Consider the following 26,779-nt stretch of genomic DNA (forward strand, 5'->3'; position numbering starts at 1 on the left):
GCACAAAAGAGAGAGACAGAGAGTGAGCATGACGCAGGGAAGAGGGAGAAATAAATGATTATTATAATAAAATAGCATGGGAGAGATGAAATTAAAGAAAGAGAAAGAGAAAAAGGCAAGGAAAAGAATTAGCGAGAGAGAGAGAGAGAGAGAGAGAGAGAGAGAGAGAGATGGGCGACTGCTGAATGTAAACAACAGTGTCATGTTCCTTAAAGTCTCTCTTCACCTTATGAAAGCAGCTGATGCTCTGGCAACCAACACACACACACACACACACACACACACCTTGCTGTGATGAACAAATGGCCAAGGCTATAAATCAGAGTTCAGATTACCGGGGTCTCAGAACTGTCTAGAAACCTATTTCCAGAAGAAACAGAAGGGTTTCTTAATGATTGTTGTGTAAGGACATAAATGAGGTATAAGAAACTGCATATCAGAACAGAGCAGACAATAGTTATTTAGTTTAGTTGTATGGTAATGTAACCAAATATAGGAATTATAGCAGTGGGGTTATACCCCAACCACTTGAAGCATTCATTGTGTTGAACTTTGCTTGATTTGTTCAATGCAAACAGTTGAAAGACTGTCAATTTTGACCATAAACCTGATTTGCAATGCGGGTTGAATCATTTTGAATGCAAATGTAGCTGTGATGTGCGGCAAAAGGTTGTTGAGCTTCACAAAAATGTGAAGTGTCTATATGAAAATAGCACAAGCATTGAAAATATCCATTCCCATCATCAGGGCAATAATTAAGAAGTTCCAGTCAACTGGAAATGTTATGAATCGACCTGGAATTGGACGTGTGTCTATATCGTCTCAACACACTGAAGAGGACGGTTCGAGTGGCCAAAAAATCTCCAAGGATCACAGCTGGAGAATTGCAGAAGTTAGTTGTGTCTTGGGGTCAGAAAGTCTCCAAAACTACAATCCGAAGTCACCTACATCACCACAAGTTGTTTGGAAGGGTTTCAAGAAAAAAGGCTCTACTCTCATTTAAAAACAAACTCGAGCGTCTTCAAATGTGATTTGTCATTTTACCAGAGCCAGACAGCATGAACATCTCTGTTCTGAAGACGTTCCTGTGCTGGGAAACGTTACAAAGCACTGTGACTGTTAAAAAGCACAGACACCTGAGCCTCCTTCCATCAATATTAAATAAATATCCTCCTAACGATTTCTCAGTAACCTGACCCGAAAAAATCCTAACCAAAAACTTCGCATCGTCCACGTCAACGATTATAGGATTTTCTTTGTTTAAAATCCATTTATTATTAGTCTTAGATTGTCAAGCTTCCTCTGTACAAGTCCCTGTGTATGATATATTACAATGACTTATAAATATTAAGACAAAACAACAATGTTTAACCCATCGTTCATGTGACAGACAGAACTAATGTCCGAGCCATGCTGTTATACAAAGATAATCCATACATTCAATAATCAGCCTTAATGTGATATAAATATAAATGAAACAACAGCATGTAATTAGTCTTAGGGTGAACAAATTGGAACCATTCTTTCAGGCTCATTTATAACCACAGCAAACATATTAATGATAAGTCTGTGTATGTTTATGTAAGAGAGAAAGACACACACACAGAGAGAGAGAGAGAGAGAGAGAGAGAGAGAGAGAGAGAGAGAGAGAGAGAGAGAGAGAGAGAGAGAGAGAGAGAGCATTGACTGACACGATCATCTGGTACACCAACAATTTTCAGCTTGTTTACTCATGCATATTTATGAGCGCGTGTCAGTGACATTAGCATGACAGACACGACACGACACCATCCCGTCATTCCACCAAATAATGAACAACTGCTGATTCGCATGCGAGGGGTAAATCAGGAGAGATGGGATGAGTTTGTGTAGAAAGAGGAACTCACTCTAGTTAAAAAATAGCAGTGCATGTTTAAAACACTCAGTATTTAACTCTAGTACAATGAAGCCCAACTTCTGTTATAAATATAACAGCATGTCAACTATATACACACTGGATACAGATATATAAATAGATCTAGAGGCAAAACAGACCCACTTCTATACCGTAGCTTAATTATAACATCGAAATTCTAATCCAGAGTATGAGTAATATAAATTCCTGTGTGGCCTGGGTACACGTTGTGACATCACCGCCTTCTACAGGGCATAATGAGAATAACATGGCTCTAGGTAGTAGATTAATAGTACGAAAACTACTACTTTATTTTCCACTCTATATCAATAAATGAATGAAATGCATCTCTTATGAAGTGTATAATTTAACCACACAAAATATTGCGCTGACCGTGGCATTATTAGTTAATATAGGAGTTATTTGTAAAGTTATTATAAACAAAAAATGACGTAAAATAAAGTATACCTATATACTTTATTTTATTTATTTTAAAGTATACCTATACATACCTACATACATACACACACATATATATATATATATATATATATATATATGTTTTAATTTGTTTTTTACAATATATTTTATTATTGTTTTTTTAGTTTAGCTTGTTTTTATTATTCTGCACATCAGTTAATTCTTTTGTTCTAACCTTGGTCAGATGTGTTAGAGCAAAATAAAGTTAGATTTTTGAGATTAAACTACTTAATAACTGGCATCAACATGGTTAAAAAAAAATAGTTGTCTGTCCGCTGAGACCATTTTCTGCAGCTTGAACGGTTATGTTAAGTTACTGATGGTCTTAACAGAGACCGGTATGATCTGATATGAATGATGTTGAGCAGGACAGATTAAATTCAGCTAAAGGTTTCTAGGTTCCTAGAATAATATGTGTAGCACTTCTCACCTTCACAGAGAGCTCACGAGATATGATACAACCCTAATAACATGTCTGATCAACATCTTGCAGCGGATTAGTGGGTAAGAACAAAAGGCTTAAGAGCCGTGGTCAAAAGAAGAATCTCCGCATCTGAACCAAACGTTCCTCACAAACGTTGATGAAGTGCATAAAGAAAATTTAGACGTCCCCCACAAGAGGGAGACAAATACACACATTTTATAAATGTACAGCAAAAGCTGAAAATGTGTACAGCATATACACTTCAGTCAGTCCTTTTATTTACTCTGAACAGATCTTACTGAGAAAATCCCGAGCTCACAAGGGTTGACTCTGAAGACAAGATAAATAAAAAATTTAGTAGCTGTGAGTGAGATTGAGAACCTGTGACGGGTGTTATGGGTCATTCTGAATTTGTCAATTTGATTACAGTAAGGTGTATAGGTATACTGTATGCTCTTTTCTATTGAGTGTTGCATGTATATATATTCTCCCCCATTTGTTAAAACAAATAATGAACAAATAGAAAATCATTTCATTTTTTAAAACTAAAATAAAATGTATTAAAATAATTTACATATTTCAATGTGACTACAATTGAGGCAATATTTTATTTATTTCTTTATTTTAAAGAAGAAAATAAAACAAATTAACATTATAAGTTTTAAGTTGTGACTAGAATCTAGAATTAAAAAAAAAAAAAAAAAGAATATTTTGCAATGATATAACAGCTAAAACTGACCCCCAAAACAGAGAAAATGAACTATTTATAGGCTAATAAACTATAACTGTAAAAGCCCTTTATCTTTATTTATTATTTATCTACCAAAATGATGTGAAATTGCAAGAATGCATCAAAAGCGTTTAGTATACACATAATCGATTTATACGTTTTAATTGCTGCCCAACACAAAGGTCAAATTATTTTTAAAAATATATAACTTACCAACCCTGAAATCTGCAGCACATTCTGCAATGTACAGCAGAATGACCCACATACAATTACGTAGTATGATTGTAATCATACTTGAGAATTGAAATGCGCCTTAAACTACAAGGTGCTGAAAAATCAGCTGGGTGAATACACTGCATTTCATTCATATATTTTCATTCCATACATACATGTCATATATCATATGATATCTCATCATGAGCTACATAATCTATCACAAGAATGAGGAACTCTAGTTTAGTGCAGGAGAAAGGAAGGTGAAAGTGTTCACTTCTTCAGTAATAGAACCTCAGGCTTTGGATTATTTTTAAAGGACTGATAAGTGACTGATAAGGAGGAAGGTCTCACTGCACTCCAGAGTGTTGAAGGACAAATGTCAGAATCCCCACCACCAGTGCGGTGACAGAAAAAAACCTCACGGCCAACAGACTAAACAGAAACACTCTATAAATAACTCGGGGGCTTGAGCGAGAGACTGGAACAAACCCCTGAATCTCCAGCACAGGCCCAGAGCTGAGATATTTAATTTATAATTCATTGATTCATGCCAAAGTGAAATTTTTTTGGACAGTAAGGAGAAGTCAGACTGGATAAGAGTTAAATACTGTATGACCGGTAAAAGGAGGCAGGACTGTGAACAAAAGCTAACTGTTTCTTAAGCACACGTGGCTTCATCTAAACACACACTGCAAAAAATAACATCTTAGCAAGTGAAAATATCTTGAATATAGTCAATTTATCAAGTATTTCCTATTATACGATTACCGAAACCAAAACCAAGATTACTAAAACATATTTCTAGACATTTTTACTTATTACAAGCTTTTCTTATTCTATTGGCAAATCATTTTGCTAAATGCAAACAATCCAGTAAGAAGCACAAATAATAATGAGTCCAGCTTGAATTGATTAAGTATATCAAGAAATATGTTTAATAATCTTATATTGGGTACATTGTATCCATCCATGTTTTATACCGTCGATCTTCTATACCGTTTAATCTTTTTCAGGGTCACAGGGAAACCTGGAGCCTATCCTGGGGCACAAGGCGGGGTACACCCTGGACAGGGTGCCAATCCATCACAGGGCACAATCACATACACATTCATACACTACAGACACTTTGGACATGCCAATCAGTCTACCATGCATGTCTTTGGGGGGGGGAAACCGGGGGGAAACCGGAGTACCCGGAGGAAACCCCTGCAGCACGGGGAGAACATGCAAACTCCGCACACACAGGGCCATGGTGGGAATCGAACCCCCGACCCTGGAGGTGTGAGGCAAACGTGCTAACCACTAAGCCACCGTGCGCCCGGGTATATTGTAATCGTATAATATTACATACTACACGCATTTTAACATATTCACAATATTTTCACTTGCTGAGACGTTTTCTTGAAGTAACCAGTGGTAACAAATGATAAAGGTTCATAGAGTCACCGTTTTCTAACTGTGGCTCTATTACTGACTAGCAGGTTTACTTGTCTATATATAGGAAAATAAAAAGAAGTTTGGCAAAAGTCTGAAGTATCAGCGACTTAAAAACTAGACACTTCATTAACGGTTATATGTTAATGGAAGCCTAGAAATCTAGAAATATCTGCGACCCAACCAGGATGTCGGTCCTGGAATAAAACCAGTGACTGACTTGATTGCCTCTAGTTGTTGATCGTTACTCCACAGATGAGTAGTTGATCTAGAAAGTGAGCTGGGTTAAAGGATCTTAAGTAATGACAGGCTTGTATAAACGCAGATCTCCTCACCTCACTGATCTCCTCTTTAAGCACACAGTAGTGCATGTTGCTCATCAGGTTCTCCTCACACTGGCTGGCCTGAGCAGCCCAGATCACACTGCCCTGACACAGGTGCTCCATCTTCTCCTGAACTGAGAACACTGTTTGCTGAAGCCAGAGAGACAGTAAAAATGAACATTAAAGAAATACATCTATAAACAACCATTTAGACATTCATCTGGAAATATCCACTAAACAGAAAGGTTTGTTTATAAGAAAAAAATAATAATAAATGAAAAAAAGGTACACCGAACATTAAAACCACCTGCATAATATTGTGTAGGTCAGCTCGGACCCATCGAGGTATCGAGGACTCCACAACACCACAATGTTCAATTTAAAACTCAGAATTATAAAACCTCGAGAAAAGTTAACCTAAAAATTCTATAACGAATAGCAATAAAATTTGAATGGTGTTAGTGTAATGAATGGTGTAACACGCTGGGACTCCTGTGGCTGGACTGGAGGAGGAAACCAGAGTATCCGGAGGAAACCCACGAAGCACAGGGAGAACATGCAAACTCCGTGCACACAGGGCGGAGCTGCACTTTGACTACTGATTAAATTACTCAAATTCTGTCCTCAAACAAGTTGATTTCCACATCTCACCGGTTGCTGGACAGTGCTGGTGATATCAGATGCCAGCGAGATGGCCAGCTTGTAAAGGTGCCGGACGTGGTTCTGTCGCTCCTGGTGCTGGCTTAGCTGGATCCTAGCCTGAGTTGGATCGCTCGATCCTTTCAACGGCTCAGCATTTAACAGGTTGTCCAGCTGAGGATCGGAAAAATCCGGTTTTATAACTCCGAACACACCGGAACACTCGCTCACCTACTGATTCAAAATAGGAGGAGCTTTCTCACTTCTAAAGTCCATTACAGGTTTATCAGCATAGCCCTTTTCACATATTAATACAATATTTAAGATCAATCAATATAACAAGTTGAGCAATTACACAATACATTCGATTTTTGTAGAACATGATTCAAAACATTAGATGCTTTCAGTCATCCTTAGATGACTGAAAAGCTTCACCAGAAGTGCATTAGACACAGCAGACCATTAGACATACATTGGTGCTTGAACGATTCTGAACCCTTTAAAATTTCTGCATAAATATGACACAGACCATCATCACATGTTTCCCACTTCCACAAACGTGTGTTGTGAAGATCAGACTCTGATTCCTGTTCTTTAAATAAATCAGGACGCTCACTCACACAACCGATTGTCATCCCATTGATTGAAAACACCTGACTCTAATTTCACCTTCAAATTCACTGCTAATCCTTGACGTTCACATACTTTTGCCACAAACACACATATATGTAATATTGGATCATTTTCCGCACTAAATAAATGACCAAGTTGAATATTTTTGTCTCGTTTGTTTATTTGGGCTCTCTTGTGTGAAAAACTGTGGGTGTTTTAGGTTAGACTTATGCAGAAATATAGAAAATTCTAAGGGGAACTTTCAAGCACCACAGTAGAAAGAATAGATATAGGTTGTACGGCAGATATTATGTTCATAGCTTGAAGAGTTTGAGTAGAAAACACTAAATATTTGTTTAGAAAACAAAATTGCATTACATTAGATTTAAACTAGGCTAACTTTGGACCTAGATTTAGAGAATAGCTTATGTTCTTAGAATACCATCATATAAACACTTGCGTTTAGTATTGAATTAAAACAGACTTTAAAAAGCAAATATACCGTTTAGGATAGATTTATCAGCTCTCGGTGATGTCGGACACGATGGAGTATTTTCTTTCTCCGAAACATTTTTCCTGAAATCAATAAACCTGTCTGAGACTCTGAAAGGCACTGTAATAGTGTTCTTTTTCCCCCCACTGCCTTTTGTAATACTAAAGGCATGTAAGTATTTTCTGTTTAGCGCTGCTGTTTAGCTAACACTAATAGAAAACTGTAGGAGATCGATGAACCGTGACATTACCTCTTGATAAACTCGATGGAATTTGACGGCCATGCTGAGAACGGTCTCATACTCGCGGATTTTATCCCTCACACGTTGGTGCACCAGGAGAAGCTCGCTGACCCTCTCGTTTTTCTCCTTCATCGGGATTCCTTTCAGCGGCAGCAATTCCGACGTCTTAACCAGGAATTCTACTTCTGCGTTCAGTTGCTAGGATAAAAGTTAAGCAAGACAAAATAATCCATCTCGCATAAATGGAGAGAATATAAACAGGAATATAATGATAAGATAAATTCTGTATTAAGCCTCACAAACTTTCAGTTAAAATATTTTAAATAATTTTTTTGGTAACACAAATCTAGATCAGGTGGATCCAATCTTGGTTGGAATGAAAACCTGCAACCACACCCCGCCCTTTTCCGGATAAGATTGGACACCCCTGGTCTAGATCTCTTCTTGTATTACTTTTAACCAGTAAATATACAACCCCAATTCCAAAAAAGTTGGGACACGGTGTAAAATGTAAATTAATGTAAATAAAAACAGAATGCAATGATTTGCAATTCTCATAAACCTGTATGTTGTTCACAATAGCACAAATGATTATTCTGAAATTGTTCCACAAATTGTAAACGCAGATTGGTGAACCATCTTCTTGATCTTTCTACAGAAGTCTAAATCCTCGCTAGCTACGTGTGATTTCCTCACACACAGGGGTTACAGGTCATAGTGAATTGGACATAAGCCTAGTCAATTCGGTTTGTAATCAGATATCGATTGTAAAAATGTCCGTCGTGCTCCTACACCACAGTCAGAATTAAATCACTTTGGAGGATAAACAGATTTTAAAATACTAGATCTTTCCTTGTGGTTGAGATAGCCTCAAAAGGGAAACATGCAAGTGAAGATATCTTGAACAAAGGAAACGTTATCTGATTTCTCATTATGAGATTATTATAACAAATATAAGAGCGTTACGCCTGTTATTAAGACATGTTCACAAATTTCTAGCTAATTTTTCCTCTTCTTGGAATAAAAATATGTACAAATACAATAAGCTAATAAAAAGAAATACTCGCTGAATTCGCCCATATTCAAGATATTTCGACTTTCTAAGAAAGTCTGTAGTTTTCAGAACTAAATACAATACACCATGTGAAGGGTTTACCCAGGCCTACACACAACTGTGATCGAAAAGTACTGATATTCTGAGTCTCGCCTCAGGCTAATTTACTGACACTCTTGTGTGTGTTTAAACCAAATTAGGTAAAAAAAAAAAAAAAAAACGGGGCAAGAACTACACTTTTTTTCAGTCTGTTATCTAGTTAGACTAGTAACATTTTTCCTGCAAAGTTCATTATGCCATTACAGCGAGGAGTAATTTGTTCTTCTGAAGAGCCTGGCTTTATTTAGGGAGCGTTTAAGCATGCGGAAACTCATATTAATGCTGTCCAATGTTGACAGTCTATCTAAAATAGCATCATACTAATGCTCTTGATAAAAATAAACATGAATAAAAGGTTAAAGACTCATATGTTCTCTTGCTGTAAATATCTTCCTGGTCCAACTCTCCAGTTTCTGCCATCTCCCAGACTGACACACACTGCAGCCAATCAGCAACGAGTACGTGATGTTTACTAAGGACGTCCCCTTTCTGATTTGTATATGTTAGGGTGTTTTCTGATTTGTTGTTGTGTTTTTGGTTTGTTCATGTGTTTTCTACTTTCAGGCCATCATACCTTAATACTAAGAGTGTAAAATAACAACAACAACAACATCCCATGCGTAAAATTAATACTTTGGTTTTTGAGAGTTAGGCATAAAGGGTATTGAATATTTTGACTGTGACCTGAATCTAATCACATGAGTGTGTGTAAAGATTTCCAATCCTGCACATACCATAAACTGTGGCTTGGTGGAGCTGAAGCTCTCTTGCAGCTTAGACACACTCTGAAGATCACTGCCCAGGTCAAGTTTGGATGCTGGGGCCAGAATTCCCTCAAGAGACTTCAGTTCATTCACAACCTATAAGCAAAATATTACAGCTTCCATTACTAATGTACCTCTCAAGCCAAAACATTTCCACCTGACATCATAGTTTACACTGAATACGTCCAGTGTTTTGTTTTGTTTTTTCCCCCCCATGTTACCTTTTTAAGATGATCCTTGAACTGTTTCCACTGCTTCTTCACAGACTTCAGTTGACTGTAATGGAGCTGCCATGACGTCCACAGGTCAGTGAGCTCGGCTTTCTTCCTGCTCAGGTTGTCTGTGGTCTTTTCCACAACATTAGCTGCTGCTTTGACGTTCAGACTCAGAGTCTCACTCATCTGTGACCAGCGACAAGCAACAAAGTAAATGACAATGCTAAGACTTTAGCAGCAAAGCCAGATGACTGATAACTGTATTATTTGTAGCTTTGACGATAAGTTGTAAAGGTTAATCCAGATTAATGGCATCTTCCAAAAAGAGAAATGGAAATGTATTCAGTGTAACTCACCATGGTAGAGGACTTGATAAAGTTGTTGCCCTGATCCTGCATGGAAAGGAACTTCTGTAAGAACTTCTGCCATCTTGCGTCCATGTCCTCTTTCATCGAAGCGACTGTTTCCTCATTTTCCTCCTCTGCCCTTTTCTTATAGCAATCCAACAATGTCTTAACCAGATCTTCAACCTGGATGATAGAAAGGATGTTAACAGCATGGCAAAATTAAAATAAATGAACATTGTTGTATGTGGAAATAAAAGTGCAAATAACATTTTACATAATTGAATTGAAAACTAAGGAAAATGTTTCACTGCAGTTACATACAACTATAACAATTTCTTCCATACAAACACTTTATATATTGATCACTTCATTTCTCCAGAAACATACAGTATTCTAAGAAATGGTGTCACCAACAGAAGCAACCTGATTAAATGTGAATAGGCACCTCCTTGGCAGAACATAAAAAGCTAACGTAGCTCCTGAGGCTCTCCAGGCGTATGGAGATGTTCCTCTGCAGTGTCTTTAGCTGCTCTCTCAGAACAGAGGCCCGGTTGGAGAGCTCCACTGCCTCAGCGGCCTCCACCTTCCTCAGTCCCTTAATCATTCCATCAGAGGCATCTGACTCTCCCATGACACACTGCAAGAGAATAACACACCTAAGCTTCAAATTTGACAATTTATTAAGGGTTAATAAAACTAGCAGGGAATTGTGTTGAGTAAATGGGGGTTATGATTTGGATAAAATGCTTTCTGTGGAAAGTTAGGAAAGCATTACATTGTGCCAGATTTATATCGTATCATTTAATCAATGCCTAATCAGTTATGATGATGAGTCTTTATTGGTCACATATACATTACAGCACAGTGAAATTCTTTTTTCTTCGCATATCCCAGCATGTTAGGAGTTTCGTGTCAGAGTGCAGGGTCAGCCATGATACGGCACCCCTGGAGCAGAGAGGGTTAAGGGCCTTGTTTAAGGGCCCAACAGTGGCAGTTTGGCAGTGCTCCTGCCTGAACCCCTGACCTTCCGATCAGTAACCGTCAAGCCACCAATGACAACATTATTAGGACTATGGTTTATTGCAACTGGATTCTAGAGTATCTACTATTTATAAGCATGCACAAGTAATGTTTGATACAAGTGTCCGTACTAATGTCAATAAAGGAACTTCATCAAAAGAAGCAGGCAGAAGTCGCTGTTCCATTTTATGTGTGTGTGCGCGTATGTATGGACTGTATGTATATATGGTATATAAGCTGGTGTTGTGTTTGTCAACATGCAAGCCATGGCATTTCACAGCTCTTTTGTGAAGTGCTGGTATGAGTCATCACTATACACACAAATTGTTCTACCAAAGAACAGTTAATGAAGAATAAAGTTAATGTTTTGGAATGGCCAAGTCAAAGTCCTGACCTTAATCCAGTATAAAATGTTGTGGAAGAACCTGAAGCAAGCAGTTCATATGAGCAAACCCACCAACATCCCAGAGCTGAAGCCGTTCTGTACTGAGGAATGGGACGAAATTCCTCCAAGCCGATGTGTAGGACTGATTAACACTTACCAGAGTTTGTACTCACTTGTATATATGTGTGTAAATTAAGCTCACCTGTGTATGTGTGGATAACTCCAGGTGTTTATTGAGCACTTCCTCAGCCTCAGAGAGTGAGAAACCAGGCTCTGTACTACTGGATAAGACACCATTACTACTCTTAATCCAGCTGGAAATCTGGAGAGAGAAGCATGTTAGAAAAGCAGCCAGTGTGATCAAAAGTGTAGCTCTGCTTCACACAGCTTCTTCCCTAATATTCAAAAAATGGCAATTTACAGACAGCTATAATAATTACCATCTGGAATGGAACAAAACATTTTGGCCTTCATGTTTTTTTTTGGTACCAAGTTCCAGCACAGAATAGCAGAATGAAGTAAATTGCTTTCATTTAGAAGGCAAGAATCTTGCCTGTGGCAAAAAATTGTGGCAACAAATTGCAGTTAGCTGCACAGCCTTTGACAAAGATCATTTCCTTCCAGCACTCCTTCATGAATCAAAGAGCTTGCTCCGAATCCAAATGAAAATTGGAATTCCTTTACAAATCCAGGCAAAGAGGTAGGTTGGTTTATTCTTTCTGACTGCTTTTTTCATTTTCGAAACATAAATAAATTATATGAAAGATACAACTAAATTCTGTAGCACAGAAGAATCAACACTTTGAGTAACTTTCAATCTTAAATTATGGCGTCAACCATTTTTATAAGTGCTGTCTGTCATTGTTTGGATTCTACTAGTTGAGACCAACCTAGCAGTGTAGAACAAAAGGAAGTAGAACAGAATGTTACCATTGTTACAACCCACTAACCTTTGAGGTGGGAAATCTTGTTGTGTGTGTATTGTGCCATGTTTTGTGTGCAGGTCCGAGGTGGTTACATGTGAGTTGGTTGTGTTGGGAGAGGCGGGTGTTGGAGGTGGTTACCTGTGATTTGGTGGTGTTAGGAGAGGAGGATGTTGGAGATGGTTACCTGTGATTTGGTGGTGTTAGGTTTGTGTTGTTTGCCCTTGTGGTTCTAGTATTCTTTGTTCTGGTTCTGACTTTTGCCTGTTTAAGACCAAGTTTGGTTATCCCTGTTCCTGTTTAAGTGTACATATTCACAACTGTATATATGTTTCACTCGGTTTACCGGTAGTAGGAGTGTGGCTGCCATTTCTTTTGGGAGTGGGGTCCTTTTTGTCTCTGTCTTTGGACTACGGAAGTACATTTGTATTTTTGTTGTTTTTCTTTTAGGTAAAAAAGCTCTCTAAACCAAGAGTTCTTTTGTTTTATTATTTGGCCTTGGCCCACCCTGAAGATAAGCCTGGTCTTGTGTTCTACGTATAGTTGTGTAAATACACGTGCTGATTTGTACAATACACCATAACTTCACTGAAATCTCTGTGTCTGTTGTTCCTGGCTTCCCTTATTTAGAGGTCTTTCCCTTTACTCTGTGTGGCTCAACTTAGACTGGGTCGTGACACCATGGTTTTACAACAGAGTGGAGGTCTAAGAGTGTCACTTGGCTTGATGAGAATGCACAGAAGACTGACGTCACACAGTGGTCAGAACGTTGCTATTCATAGTATTAAAACACGCAATTCCAAGGAAATCTGGCTTGGCGATTTATCACTTAGACATAACCTTCCAGTACGACTACATTAAGCTTTCAGAGATGTTCAAAAGTTCACTCGACACCTCACCTTGCACTGCATGTCATATATCAGGTGATGTGCACTTTTGAGTTGTAAGGTGAATGTTACGCTTTTTGATTGAGAGTGAAATCTCTTTCCGTTTTACCTTTTCCTCCAGATCATCGAAGGAGCTCAGCAGCTGCTGTTTCTTCCCAGCAAGTTCCCTATAGGCCTGACACTGCTTGCTCAGCCCATCCACCCGCTCTCTGATGTATCCCAGCATCCTTTGTACACCTCCAACTTGGGCACTGCCATAAAAACACCCAAGCTAAGTAAAACAGTAACTTTTATTGGTGTAGTAACTAGAGAAAAATTAAAAAATACACAAAAATGTAAGGACCTTTTTTCCATCTAGACTGTTTTCTATCTAATGAAAGATAATGAATAGAAGCTCATTTGTATTGATAATAAGAGTTTAACAGGTGGATGGACCAAATGTGGATACTTTCTACTTTTTGTTTTGTGCAGTGCTTTGAAGCTGTTACAGGCACAGATGTATTCATCTTTAAACAGTTGAAGATATCATCTTTACCCTGATCAGGGTTGTGGTGGATCCAGGGAATATTCCATGAGGGGAAAATGGCCATGAGGCAGGAATACACCCCTGATAGGACATCTGTCCATCACAAGGCACCATGCTCACACATTCATACCTAGCAGAAATTTTGCATAGCCAATGCAGCTACTGGCATGTTTTTGGGAAGTGGAAGGAAACCAGAGAATCCAGATGAAACCCACACAGAGACAGAGCGTGTAGCTGTGTGGCTGCAATACCCTAAATGTACCCCTTACATAGAAGGATCTTTGTGGTGGAAAATGATTATTCGGTTTACTGTGGAAACAAAGAAACATGGACCAAAATTCAGTGTAAAATGGTGTCACTTTCAAGAAACTTCTCTGGTATCTTTACTTTTAGGAAGCTAAAAGTTCTTCTATAGAATCCCCTTTTGGGGTACCCTAATTTTTATTTTTTTATGAGCATACACTGCAAGCCAGTGGTCCCCAACACTGTTCCGGAAGATCTACCTTCAGCTCCAACCATAATCGTGCCCTCCTGACCATCTAATCATTGCCTTAAGAAGTTCTTGATCAGCTAAAACAGGTGTTAGATTTTGGTTGGAGATGAGACCTGCAGAAGGTAGAACTCAAGGAAGAGGGTTGGTGACCAGTGCTGTAAGCGTATGCTTACACTGCTGTTGAAGTATCAGCTCTTGAATGTCTCACCTCTGTGGACTGAGCTTCTGAAGTATGAGCTGTCCTCGTTGAAGAGGTTCAGCAGCCGCATCTTTAATACTACGATGCAGCTCTTCGTGCTTCTTAGCCAGCTCGGTCAACTGCACAGTCCAAGTCCTCAACCCCTTAATGGTGCTCTCAATGGTTCCCAAGATTTCAAATGCCTGAAAACCACAAAGAGGCAGCAAATATGGGACATGCTTAGTACTTGAAGAATATTGCAGTGGCTGAAGAAGAAGAATAAAGCAGTGTGACAGTGTGCTGTATCAGAAGACCTTTAGAAGTATCGTTAAGGAGAAAAACTACTGGAGGTTCTTTTTAAATGGTTTTTTTTTTTTTTTAGCAGTTCCATCTTATCTTTTGTATATAGCATCTGATGGTTTTTCCCCCCAAACTTGTCATCTAGCACAAATTAGTATATACAATCCCAATTCCAAAAAAGTTGGGACAGTATGGAAAATGCTAATAAAAACAAAGAGGAGCGATTTGTAAATGTACTTTGACTTATATTTAAACAAAAAACGTATAAAGACAAGGTATTTGATGTTTTAACTAATCAACTTCATAGTTGTTGGTTTTTTTTAAAGAAAAATGTTTATTTTGAAATTGATGCATGCAACATGTTCCAAAAAAGTTGGGACAGGGGCAATTTAGGACTAATAGCAATGTGACAAGTTGAAATAAGAAGGTGATGTGAAACAGGTGAGGCAATCGTCTAATCATAGTACATAAGGAGTCTCCAAAAAAGGCCTAGTCCTTCAAGAGCAAGGATGGGTCGAGGCTCGCCAATCTGCCAACAGAGACGTCAGCGAATAATCCAACACTTTGAGAAGAACATTCCCCAAAGACAAATCGGTAGGATTTTGGGCATTTCACCTTCTACAGTGCACAGTATAATGAAAAGATTCAAGGAATCCGGTCAAATCTCTGTGCATAAAGGGCGAGGCAGACAACCACTTCCGAATGCGTGTGATCTCCGATCCCTCAGACGTCACCGTCATAAAAACCCTCATGGTAAACCTTTGTCAGTCAACACTATTCGCCGCTGCATCCACAGATGCAAGTTAATTCAATTCAATTCAATTTTATTTGTATAGCGCTTTTTACAATAGACATTATCTCAAAGCAGCTTTACAGAAATATCAACATGGTATACAGATATTAAAGGTGCGAATTTATCCCAATTGAGCAAGCCACTGAGTGGCGACGTTGGCAAGGAAAAACTCCCTAAGATGTTTTAAGAGGAAGAAACCTTGAGAGGAACCCGAATTAAGGCTTTACTATGCAAAGTAGAAGCCGTACATCAACACTGTCCAGAGGCGCTGATTTCTCTGGGCTTGGTCTTATCTGAAATGGACAGTAGCACAGTGGAATCGTGTTTTTTGGTCCAACGTCATGTTCTCCAGGCCAAAGAGGAAAAGGACAATCCAAGCTGTTATCGGCGCCTGTCTTGGTATAGGGGGCATGTCAGTGTCCATGGCATAGGTAGCTTGCACATCTATGACGGAATCATTAATGCAGAAAGATATGTACACATTTTGGAACAAGATATGCTGCCATCCAGAGCAGGACAACGCCAAACCAAATTCTGCCCGGATTACAAGTGCATGGTTGCGTAAACGGAGAGTGTGGGTGCTAAGCCTGGCCTACTACAGTCCTGATCTGTCTCCAATTGAGAATGTGTGGCACATTTTGAAGCACAAAATAAGGCAACGAAGGACTCGTACAGTTGCACAGCTGAAAAATACATAATGGATTTATGGGGGAAAATTCCACTTGCAAAACTTAACCAACTCATGTCTTCACTCAGCGCCTAAACGTTTAATAAGTGTTATTAAAAGAAAAGGTGATGTTACACAGGGGTAAAAGGTCGACCGTCCCAACTTTTCTTGGAGCGTGTTGCAGTCATCAGATTTGAAATAAGTGTATATTTTCAAAAATACATTAAACTAAAACATCAACTTTTTGCAAGAGTCCAGCAAATTTAGGATATGCAGATTTTCTCTCCTAAAACTGGTCATGTGATCTGTGAGTTGGATCAGTTGTGTTGGAGCAAGGAGATTAACAAATTTTGCAGGACTCCACACATTAACTAACCTTCAGACCTGAAATAATTCCAGTATCCACCGACATGCATTAGACCGTCAAAGAAAACATTCCAGCTTAGTAGTTATACAGTTCCTATGCCTCATGGTGATTTAAAAGCATGTTTCCTCAATTTTTCATTCCACAATGCACATTAATATTATGCTCTTTTAAACTGGTCATTTATTCACTCGGTGATCCGTTCCCTAAAATTAAAGTAATATCAACCTTTAGCTTAATAAATTTACATAAAATTCTTATCCAGCTAAAATTATAACTTAGTTATCATATTAGGTCCTTAGCAAAATAAGTTTTTGGGGAGGTTTTTTTGGTATTAAAGCCACTCCTAAGAGAAGGAGAAAGGAAAAAAAAAGGAAAACATATAACTAGTAGAAAACTCAAATAAAATTGACCAACAAATCAAAAACTATTTGCGACAAAGAAAAGAAAGCAATAGAGAGAATGAACAACACAATGGGGAGGGAAAAAAAAAGAAAAAAAGTGAGTGTGGTTAAATTATAAAAGACTGTAATATTATTTTACATCTCTAAAAAATAAAAAAAATTATAATAATTTGAACAACCAGCTATTTTTTATGTTTACAACATCTCCAAACTCTCATCTTGCTGGACTCAACAGAGGAGATAAATTTATCATAATAATTATTAATCCTGTTCATCATCTTTTTAACATGAAGCCACACATTCACTTGAATTAAAGGAATTAATTGCTAAATTAAATTAATGTAGGACTAAATCAAAGGAATTTATTATTAATTGAATATATTCACTTAATTAATTGAAGAAGCATAACAAGGGTGTTTTTTTTTCCTTCATCATGAGACTCACAGTCTCTTTAATTTACTGTCTGTGATGATTCAAGTGTACTGCACCACTAAGTCGAATAGCCAAGTCATCAGAGCCATTAACGGTAATTCCAGCTGCATTTTACTGCCTCGCTCACGCACTTTATTAGCGCTGTTGAAGAAGCTGTTGCTCTCGTGCAGATGTCCCAGTCGACACATCATTAGATCCCAGAACTGCTCGTTTGTGGTGCGCAGATTCTGACTTTTCTCTGAGATGGAGTCAAGCTTTGCATGATCGCTTAAGGAAAGGAGCTCAGATGCCTGCTGGAGAAGTCGCTCAACCACAGGGGTCCATTGCTGCACAGAGCATTTAAGCACATCAGATATTAGTACGGCGAGTCATCACAGGCAGACTGGTTTCAATATTTACAGCACAATCAGCAATAAAATATCTCCTATCTACTATACACTAGTCGATTGATTTATATTTAATTGGAATTCGGTCAGCAACCAAGAGGCCATGGGTAACTCAACATGACGCAACCACCATCATGCTTCACTGCAGGTGTTCTCAGGGTGAAGAGCAGTTAAGCGATTTGTTCCGAGGCCAAAAAATTACATTTTGATTTCATCAGAACATTATCCACATTTATTTATTTATGTCTGCAACATGCCTTTTGGCAAACTTCAAAAAGGATTTCCCTTGCTTTCCACTCGTTCATAAAGGCCGGCTTTGTGGAGAGTTGTCCTGTGAACAGCTTCTCCCATCAGAGCTATGGATTTCTCCAGCTCCTTCAAAGGTCACCCATGATACCTTGGTTGCTTCTCTGACTAATCCCCTTTTTATCTGGTCACTGACATTTAGTGGACGGTCTCCTTTAGGCAGAGTTGCAGTTCTGCCTTCTTCTCTCCATTTTTTTCCATACACAAAGGATTTAGTGGATCTCTGTGGATAATTCCAGGTTTGGGATATGTTTAAAAACGTTTATAAAGTAATCCAGAACATTGCACCAGACACAGCAATGGGGTGAACACTTATTCAGTCACAACTTTTACTAAATCGTAAGTCATTTTATTGATTTTTATTCCCCCCCCCCCTACTTCAGTAAATGGAATAAATTTATGGAGATGTGATGTATAAACATATATATATAACTTCAAATCAAGTCCATTTCAGTTCCAGGACGTAACAGTAAAGATGTAAAGCGTTCCAGCCATTCCAGGAAAAGTTATATTCCTCATCTGTATTTCTGTAGTGCTTGTAAAATTCCTTCTAAAACGAGCCCTACCTTGGCTTTGAGTTCAAACTCTTTATGCTCCTGCAGTAACTCCTCACTTTCAGACAGGGATGAGCCCATCTGATTCCTCTCCAAGAACGGGTCGGCATTTTCCTTAAACCAGCGCGTTACCTACATGGCAAAGTGGATAAGAGAGCAAACAGTTGCAGGACTTTTATAAACAAAGCCTTGCAAACAGCTTTAGAGATATCGAGGTACAAATCCTCAAGGGGAGAGAGAATCTCCATGAGATGGCAGAATTTAAATAAAAATGTCAATTCAAAAAAAGGAATTGTGAACAGAACCCGATATTGTAGTTGTTTTTATTATTATTATTATTATTTATTTATTTATTTTTATGTCCATCTTAACCAAGCAATATACGGTAATGTGTAAAAGTCTTTAAATAATTAATTGAAGTCTTCAGCATTACTGGTAGCATAAAAGAGCAAATTGTTCATTTCCATCGCAATGACCCTACATATGGCTGCGTGCCCACCATGTCTCTTCATGGTGCCCTGTGTACTGTAGGCTTCACCATTTCAGAACCGCAGCCCAAATTGTAGCAAAACTCGATTTTGATTCCTCAGAAAGACACATAGATATCTCGTTGAACCAACACTGCAGTAGTGAGGGAGCTAGGCATGGAATTGGCAATGGAATTGGTCGCCAAATCCGATCATCACGAACACTTCCTGTTTGGTTCAGTCGGAAGCTAGTTAGCTAGCAAATACAGTTAACTAGTCCGCTACAACATAGACGCCTATTAACAGTTTGATAGCAAATTCTTTATTATTCAAATTCTTTACATCCAGCCATTTTCTGTACTGCCGAGAGCCTGGAGCCTATCACAGAGAACTCGGGGCACAAGGCAGGGGACATCCTGGACAGGGTGCCAACCCATCGCAGGGCACAGTCACACACATTAACATAACTACGGACAATTTGGACAGGCCAATCAGCCTACGCATGTCCTTGGACTGGGGGAGGAAACTGGATTATCCAGAGGAAACCCCTGAAGCACGGGGAGAACATGCGAACTCTGAGGGCACACAGGGTGGAGGCGGGATTCGAACCCCCAACCCTGGAGGTGCGAGGCAAATGAACATGCAAAGTTGGTTTGAAAGAAATGCAGGCTGGCAGATTTTTGAAGGTTTTTAGATTGGCTGGACTCTCAGGAGCAGTATACAGTATAGCTTCATGATTGGTTTTGCTTTCTTATGGTGAATACACTATACTAATAGACTGGTTTGGTTTCTAAATGTGGGATTGGATTCAGTTTAAAGCTACGTTATCTCTCTGTAACTTCTCTGCGTCCTTGATCAGGTTTTATCAATTCACTAGCCTAGTAGCTAGCAGGATTGCATTATGTTATTCATTCCATTACAGTACTACACTACCTATTAAATATGGCTTCAACCGCGCAAAAAAATCTGACATTCCCCTTCATGTTTCAAAGTGACATTTTGTAAAAATAAATAAATAAGTAAATAAATTGTTTTGTTAGTTCTAGTATACTCTTCCATCAAGTCACTTACTTCCTGTTCCTGTTTCTCCCACTCAGAGATCGTGTTCTTCACGTCCTGATGGTGGATTTGTCGAGCCATACACTGGTCGACTGCCCTGCGTCGGTCTTGCAGGAGCTCCATCAGTCCATCCACTTTCCTGTAGCTGTTACGAGCACCGCGTGCTCCGCCTCCATACCGTAGAGCCTCCTCAGCCTCGAAGCGCTTCAGGAAATCCAACAACTCGTAACTTTTATTCAGCGCCAGCATGGACTTCTGCAGCAGCCCTGAAGGTTCACACAGTGGGATTAAATCCATATGGCGCACTTTTGAACTTTACGATAGGGGAATAATTAAAGCACCAATAATGTTATCGTTATGTCAATATTCATTTATCAAGACAAATAAATACTCGTGGTAAAAAGACTTTTTCATGCCTCCTGCACATGGTAAGTGTGTATATAAGGGTTAAAACTATTATGTTTTTATTACTGTGTACAGCACACAGACACGTTTAGATTTATTCCACTAGCACTCAATTCCTTAGCTTCACAACTAAATATACCATTAGTGGCGTGGTAATTCTTCTTCATTACAGCCTGATCGGTCAGAGTGGTGTGGATAATACACTGCTGTGTCACGGAAATGAGACTCCAAGAGTCTCGTCTCATCTCTCACACACACACACACACACACACACACACACACACACACACACACACACATCACAGTGAAGTGCAGGTCAGAGGTCATGTTCACTCAGGAGATCAGTGCAAGTGTACCTCTCTATAACGATAATGAGTCTTTATTGGTCACGTATACATTACAGTACAGTGAAATTATTTTTTCTTCGCATACCCCAGCATGTCAGGAAGTTGGGGTCAGAGCGCAGGGTCAGCCATGATACAGCCCTCTGGAGCAGTGAGGGTTAAGGGCCTTTCTCAAGGGCCCAACAGTGGCAGCTTGAACCCCGACCTTTCGATCAGTAACCCAACGCCTTACCTGTCAAGCCGCCACTGACCCCCTAACCATATCCTCATTATTCATTTCAAAAAGAAAAAAAGATCAAGAAAAGCAGATACAACTATAGGTAGAATAGACAGAAGAATGAAAGGACTTATAGAATGACAAACAGACTAGTAGAACAATAAAATCAATGATAGCACAACAGATAGAGAGATAGAAAAGTGGACAAACAATGTGCAATACAGAGAAAGACAAAATGAATGAACGAATGAGATCAATAGACAGCTAGACACGGACAGATATAGACAGACCAATCAAAAGAAAAACAGATAAATAGACAAATAGATAGATAGATGTACAGACAGACAGAGGGACAAATAAACAGACAGACAAATAGATGAATAGATAAATAGAGTGATAACGTACTGTGCAAAAAGTCAGAGACATAGACAGACAGACAGACAGACAGAGGGACAAATGAGACAGACAGACAAATAGATGGACAAATAAAATGATAATGTAACACACAGACAAATGGACAGATATATAGAATGATAAATGTACTGTAATACAGACAGACGGACCGATATATATATATATATATAGAATGAAATGTAATGTAAAAAAGACACCTACACAGATAGACAGACAGACAGACGTGTGTGTGTGAACATATCACTCACCTCTCTTCACCCTGCTGTATTTGTGCTTCAGCTCAGTTAAACACACGTCAGTGTTCAGCTCGCGTCCAGCACACTGCAGCTCCTCCGCTTCATCAATCTGAATGGCGAACTACAGTCACACAGACAGGAAATGAATAAACATGACCTGCTGATTAAAACCTTCACTATTCATGTCTAATTGACACATGCATGACAGGTGCCGCATTTAGAAATTTTAAAGGAACGCTCAAACAATTTAATGTCTCTGTAGTGTTCGATTCACACGTGTCCTCTGTACTGAGAAAAGCACCGAGAATCAGTTTGATCAAATTCACGTATAGTGTCGTAACTATAGAAACCAGAACACCTTTGAACCTGTGATTTGAATTACAGCCTGCAAAACCGTCAAAGCTGCTATTATAAATTAATCAGCACTATTTGAGCAGAGAATGAAATGCCGCTGTGGTACAACGTCATTTATTACAGTTTCATTTATTACAGTCGTCACCACAGTAAGTCGAGGTTCGTTGAAATCTTCTGTCCCAGAGCACACTCAGTACTGATTGGAAATAAATACACACAATCCCAAATATTTCCTTTTTCAGTCCAATCCATGAAAGACTTTGTATCTTTTCATTTCTGCCCTGTTCTTTTATGTCTAATTTCAGCTCAGTGTGAATTCCCAAAACTAATTTCAAAGCAATGGCTTGAGGGAAAAAAAAAAATACAAATCAAATTTGAAAAAAGAAGAAGAAAAAGAAGAAGAAGAAAAAAACAGAGGAAACAGCTGTTACTTTGAAAATAAACAAAGCACTCACTCACACACACACACACACACACACACACAAACACAAACACAGAGAGAACAGAACAATAGTGCAGAGAGGAATGATGAGAGTCTGCTGTACTGCAGTCTTATCAATCATGCATATGCATTCTCTCTCTCTCTCTCTCTCTCTCTCTCTCTCTCTCTCTCTCTCTCTCTCCCCATTCCCTCTTATTCTTTTTACCCTCTCTCTCTTCTTTTACTCACTCACACCATCCTCTCTCTCTCTCCATTCCCTCTTATTCTTTTTACCCTCTCTCTTCTTTTCCTCACTCACAACATCCCCCCTCTCTCCATCCTCTCTCCCCAATCCCTCTTTTTTTATCCTCTCTCTCCTTTTACTCACTAACACCATCCCCTCTTTCCCCATTCCCTCTTATTCTTTTTATCCTCTCTCTCTTCTTTTACTCACTAACACCATCCTCTCTCTCCCCAATGCCTCTCTGTTTATCCTCTCTCTCTTCTTTTACTCACTCACACCATCCCCTCTCTCTCTCTCTCTCTCTCTCTCTAGTTTTCCATATCTCTCTCCCACTTTGTATTTTTCACCCTTCTGTTTCTCTTTATCCCCCCCATCACCTCGCTCACTTTACTGCATGATAACAAAAGACGCAAACATTCTGAACGTCAAACCGGATGCTTCACGATGGCATTGCGTCACACAAACGAGTCTCTAACGTGCCCGCGGTGAGCTGGCCTGTGTAAAGTGTTTGTAAGAGTGTCGTTTAATGCACTCCTGTTTTTTTCACTCCATGTGTTTCATCTCTTCAGCCTTTTACAGTATCGATCAAGATAATTGTCCACATTAAACGGTGATATTCTTTACCTATTAAAATAAGAACAATACATCATGTCACGCTCGTCTCTCTCACCTCCAGGGCGTGGTCGTAGAAGTGGCAGGCCAGCTGCAGGAGTGAGCGGCGTTTCTCCAGGTGGCTCACTAACATTTTCCAGGCCTCACTGAGAGACAGAGCCATGGCCTTGTACACGTCCTCCTCGCCCTCGTTCTCCTCCGCCGTCTTATCCGCCTCCTCCAGCAGCACCCGCACGCCTCCTTCATTTCTCTGCCACACAGTTTCACATTACCTTGGTAAGTAATTTAACTCTGATTACTCGTAACACACTGCTCACTTGATGAAACACCAACAACTGATGAAAGATGAAGTGGAAAAATTACCAGCTATACAGACGATTCGTGCAATGTAAATGATTTGTGTACTGCTGCTAAAGCTTGATTTTAATGAAAGGCTTAATTTGCAGGATTGGATTTTAAATTTACCCCCCCTCACTGGATAAGCACACAGCGCTGTTTATGCTAATCCAGAACAACTGAAAGCATTTCACAGTCGCAATGGGGCATTCACATCAACACTGAAACAGTTTTTCCACAAACCAAAAACCCTGTGTATGGCACCTAACAAAACAAGTCAATGTTAATGTCCAAAGTCCCACTACACATTTACATTTATGACATTTTGGCAGACGTTCTCATGCAGACGGAGTTATATAAGGGCTTTGTTCTCTACCTGGAAAACAAATCGTCATGCTAGTGCAGATCTGCCAGAGCGTAAACAAACCAACAAGCCGAGGCGTCAAATCTCGAAACTGCTAGAAAAGCCATCGTTCAGCCCCATGAGCAAAAAGCCACTCGGTCTTCTGAGCTGGAATTGTGTTGCTGGATGTGTGAATGCAAATGTAAAAGCAGTGGCAAAAAAGTTTCAGCACTGAGAAACAAGTTAGAATGGATATCAGTCCTCCTATTTTTCTCTTTTTACGGCCTACGATATCCGACCTTACATCAACAAACAAATGTCCGTCCATCCATCCATCCATCTTCTACCGCTTACTCCTTTTTCAGGGTCACGGGGAACCTGGAGCCTATTGGAGCCAGGGAGCATCGGGCACAAAGCGGGGTACACCCTGGACAGGGTGCCAATCCATCGCAGGGCACAATCACATACACACTCTCACACCCGTTCATACACTACGGACACTTTGGACATGCCAATGTCTGTCAACCATGCATGTCTTTGGACTGGGGGAGGAAACCGGAGTACCCGGGGGAAACCCCCACAGCACGGGGAGAACATGCAAACTTCGCACACACAGGGCCACGGTGGGAAGCGAACCCCCGACCATGGAGGTGTGAGGCAAACGTGCTAAATACGAAGCCACCATGCGCCCCCAGCGAACAAACGTAAACGATATAAACATTAATATACTTACACACCACTGTGAAGTCAAACTTTCGGTCTAAATAAAAGCACTAGTGACAAAGCCGTTAAAAAAAAGTTCTTCTTTTGTTGTTGTTTTTTTGCCATTAATGACACAGTTGAATAAAACACTTGCGGACATGCTGTTATAGGAAAATAATCAGTGCTCAAGGTGTGATGTGGCCTGATCCTGATGCGACCCGGAGTTACTGTTACCACCCCGAAATGGATTGTTTTCCCCATTACAGCACATCCTAAAGTCTTCAACCACATCATTTATAATTAGTCAGAACGTGTCGATACATTTTCCAGAAAGTAGTGCAGCTGCAAATCCCGGGTTTATATTAACACGCTCATCCTAATACGCCATTGTTTCAGTCGCAACAGTTCATTCACATTGACTTGTACGGTAGACGCTCCACATACGTGTCGATACGGGGAACTTTTCTGTCAGGAGACGTTTATTTAACGTTCACGGAAGGAGTCTCCAGTGTCAGTGCTTTGTAACAGGCCGAGCTTTAACATTTTATGTTTTTCGGCACGGAGAAAGTCAAGACGGAGGAGTTTATGCTTTGCACTTTCTCAGTAACATGACAAGCTTATTCATTTAGACTGTTTCTTGCTGCTACAACATAAGCGATAGCAGGACCTAACTTGCTTAGAAGACGTTCCATGATATTAAACGTAACTATACAGAGAAAAGTATGACGGTATTTTTTCATTAAGAAAGAACGTAAGTGTTGGCAAAATGCCATGGTATTTTATACAACACTTCAGGACATGTGGTTATAGGAAAATAATCAATTTCTGGGTAGTAAAAGTGACTTCACGTTGGGTCGGGTTGCACCACTGATTATTTTTCTAGAACAGCAGACCCCAGATGTTTTATTCCTTACATAGGCTATTGTAAATCCTATTGTGATAGATTCACTAATTTACCCATTGATCCAAACCTGTCTATTTCATACCATTTAATAGTATTTAGTTCCATACCATAAAGTATTTACGTAATACCGTGTAAATGTGTAAGTACTGCGTCTGTTACTCTGTTAGCCAGTCATACTAGCAATGACTTTACATTGTCCATCAATCTATAAGATGTCAGTTCTTACTGTGATGTTTACTATGTACCTTGCATACTGAATCTGCGTCTTAAGCAAATGCAAAGCAGGGCGTCATCTGTGATGGACAAACTGCAATAGATATGGAATACAATAGCAGCTCTAGTTCAACACACATTGAGGATTTTTGACTTGGACACATGACAGAGCAGAGACTGAAGCAGCTGGCATGAGAAGCACTGGGGAGCAGGAGCTATAATGAGGCCTGGAAAGAAAGTGCATTCTGTGGAAATAATATAAATCAGCGTTTGCTGGCAAGAGGAAGAGGACGCTCTGTGCAGGCAAAAGCAATATAAATGAGAGCAGCAAGCGAAACAAGGCTAGAAGGTCAGTGATGAAGGCAAACCTGTAAGTCGGACATGATCCAGAGAGGGAGGGGGATGTGATGTAACAATATTAGGACATAGCCTAATGAGGAAACCTTCACAAGTTATATCAGAAAGGTCATTATGTACTACGCTAACGGTAATGGCATGATGTGGAATTTTGTGCGTCTCTTAACATATCATGAGATCTATCTGGGTTAAGAATGAATTATAATATAATACAAAAAGGTCATAAAGTGCATAAACCTTTCTCTATTTTTTAAGCAGCATATCCTACCATTTAAAGAAATGAAAATATTATTCACATTGTAGATTTTTAAAAAAATAAATAATAATAATAAGTTACTGAAGGCCAATATTGACTCTCTTGAGAAGTCTGTTTTAATAACTATTAAAGTTTCCCAAACATGATATTTTTCCTTCCAAAACATTGATTTGTTTGTTTGAGAGAGAAACCCAAAATAAAGATGTCACCGTGTCCTCTTATGCCTGCCTTCAACGTCCTCGTTCTCCTCACGCCCATCAGTTCTGTCACAATTATATATAGCTCCGGTTTACACATTTAAAATGTAACTAG

At 39.3% G+C, this 26,779-nt stretch overlaps 1 protein-coding gene across 5 annotated transcripts in view; it reads right to left on the reverse strand.

Annotated features, from left to right (window-relative positions):
* The window catches only part of ccdc141 (coiled-coil domain containing 141), a 48,177-nt gene that overhangs the window by 15,054 nt on the left and 6,344 nt on the right, over positions 1-26,779 (reverse strand). For 4 of the 5 annotated variants that reach the window (XM_047156214.2, XM_047156218.2, XM_047156213.2 and 1 more), the window contains exons 3-17: positions 23,415-23,606; positions 21,738-21,846; positions 20,122-20,375; positions 18,596-18,715; positions 17,469-17,663; positions 14,408-14,580; positions 13,290-13,431; positions 11,573-11,692; positions 10,411-10,602; positions 9,975-10,148; positions 9,625-9,804; positions 9,374-9,499; positions 7,496-7,684; positions 6,153-6,371; positions 5,514-5,651 (exon numbers count right to left, since the gene is read on the reverse strand). In XM_047156214.2, coding sequence (XP_047012170.1) covers positions 5,514-5,651; positions 6,153-6,371; positions 7,496-7,684; positions 9,374-9,499; positions 9,625-9,804; positions 9,975-10,148; positions 10,411-10,602; positions 11,573-11,692; positions 13,290-13,431; positions 14,408-14,580; positions 17,469-17,663; positions 18,596-18,715; positions 20,122-20,375; positions 21,738-21,846; positions 23,415-23,606 — 2,523 coding nt within the window. The remainder of the gene's footprint in view (positions 1-5,513; positions 5,652-6,152; positions 6,372-7,495; positions 7,685-9,373; positions 9,500-9,624; positions 9,805-9,974; positions 10,149-10,410; positions 10,603-11,572; positions 11,693-13,289; positions 13,432-14,407; positions 14,581-17,468; positions 17,664-18,595; positions 18,716-20,121; positions 20,376-21,737; positions 21,847-23,414; positions 23,607-26,779) is intronic. The other variant, XM_017470258.3, reaches the window with a different exon arrangement.

Source organism: Ictalurus punctatus, chromosome 6, assembly GCF_001660625.3.
Source record: "Ictalurus punctatus breed USDA103 chromosome 6, Coco_2.0, whole genome shotgun sequence".
In the NCBI taxonomy this organism is placed as follows: Eukaryota; Metazoa; Chordata; class Actinopteri; order Siluriformes; family Ictaluridae; genus Ictalurus; species Ictalurus punctatus.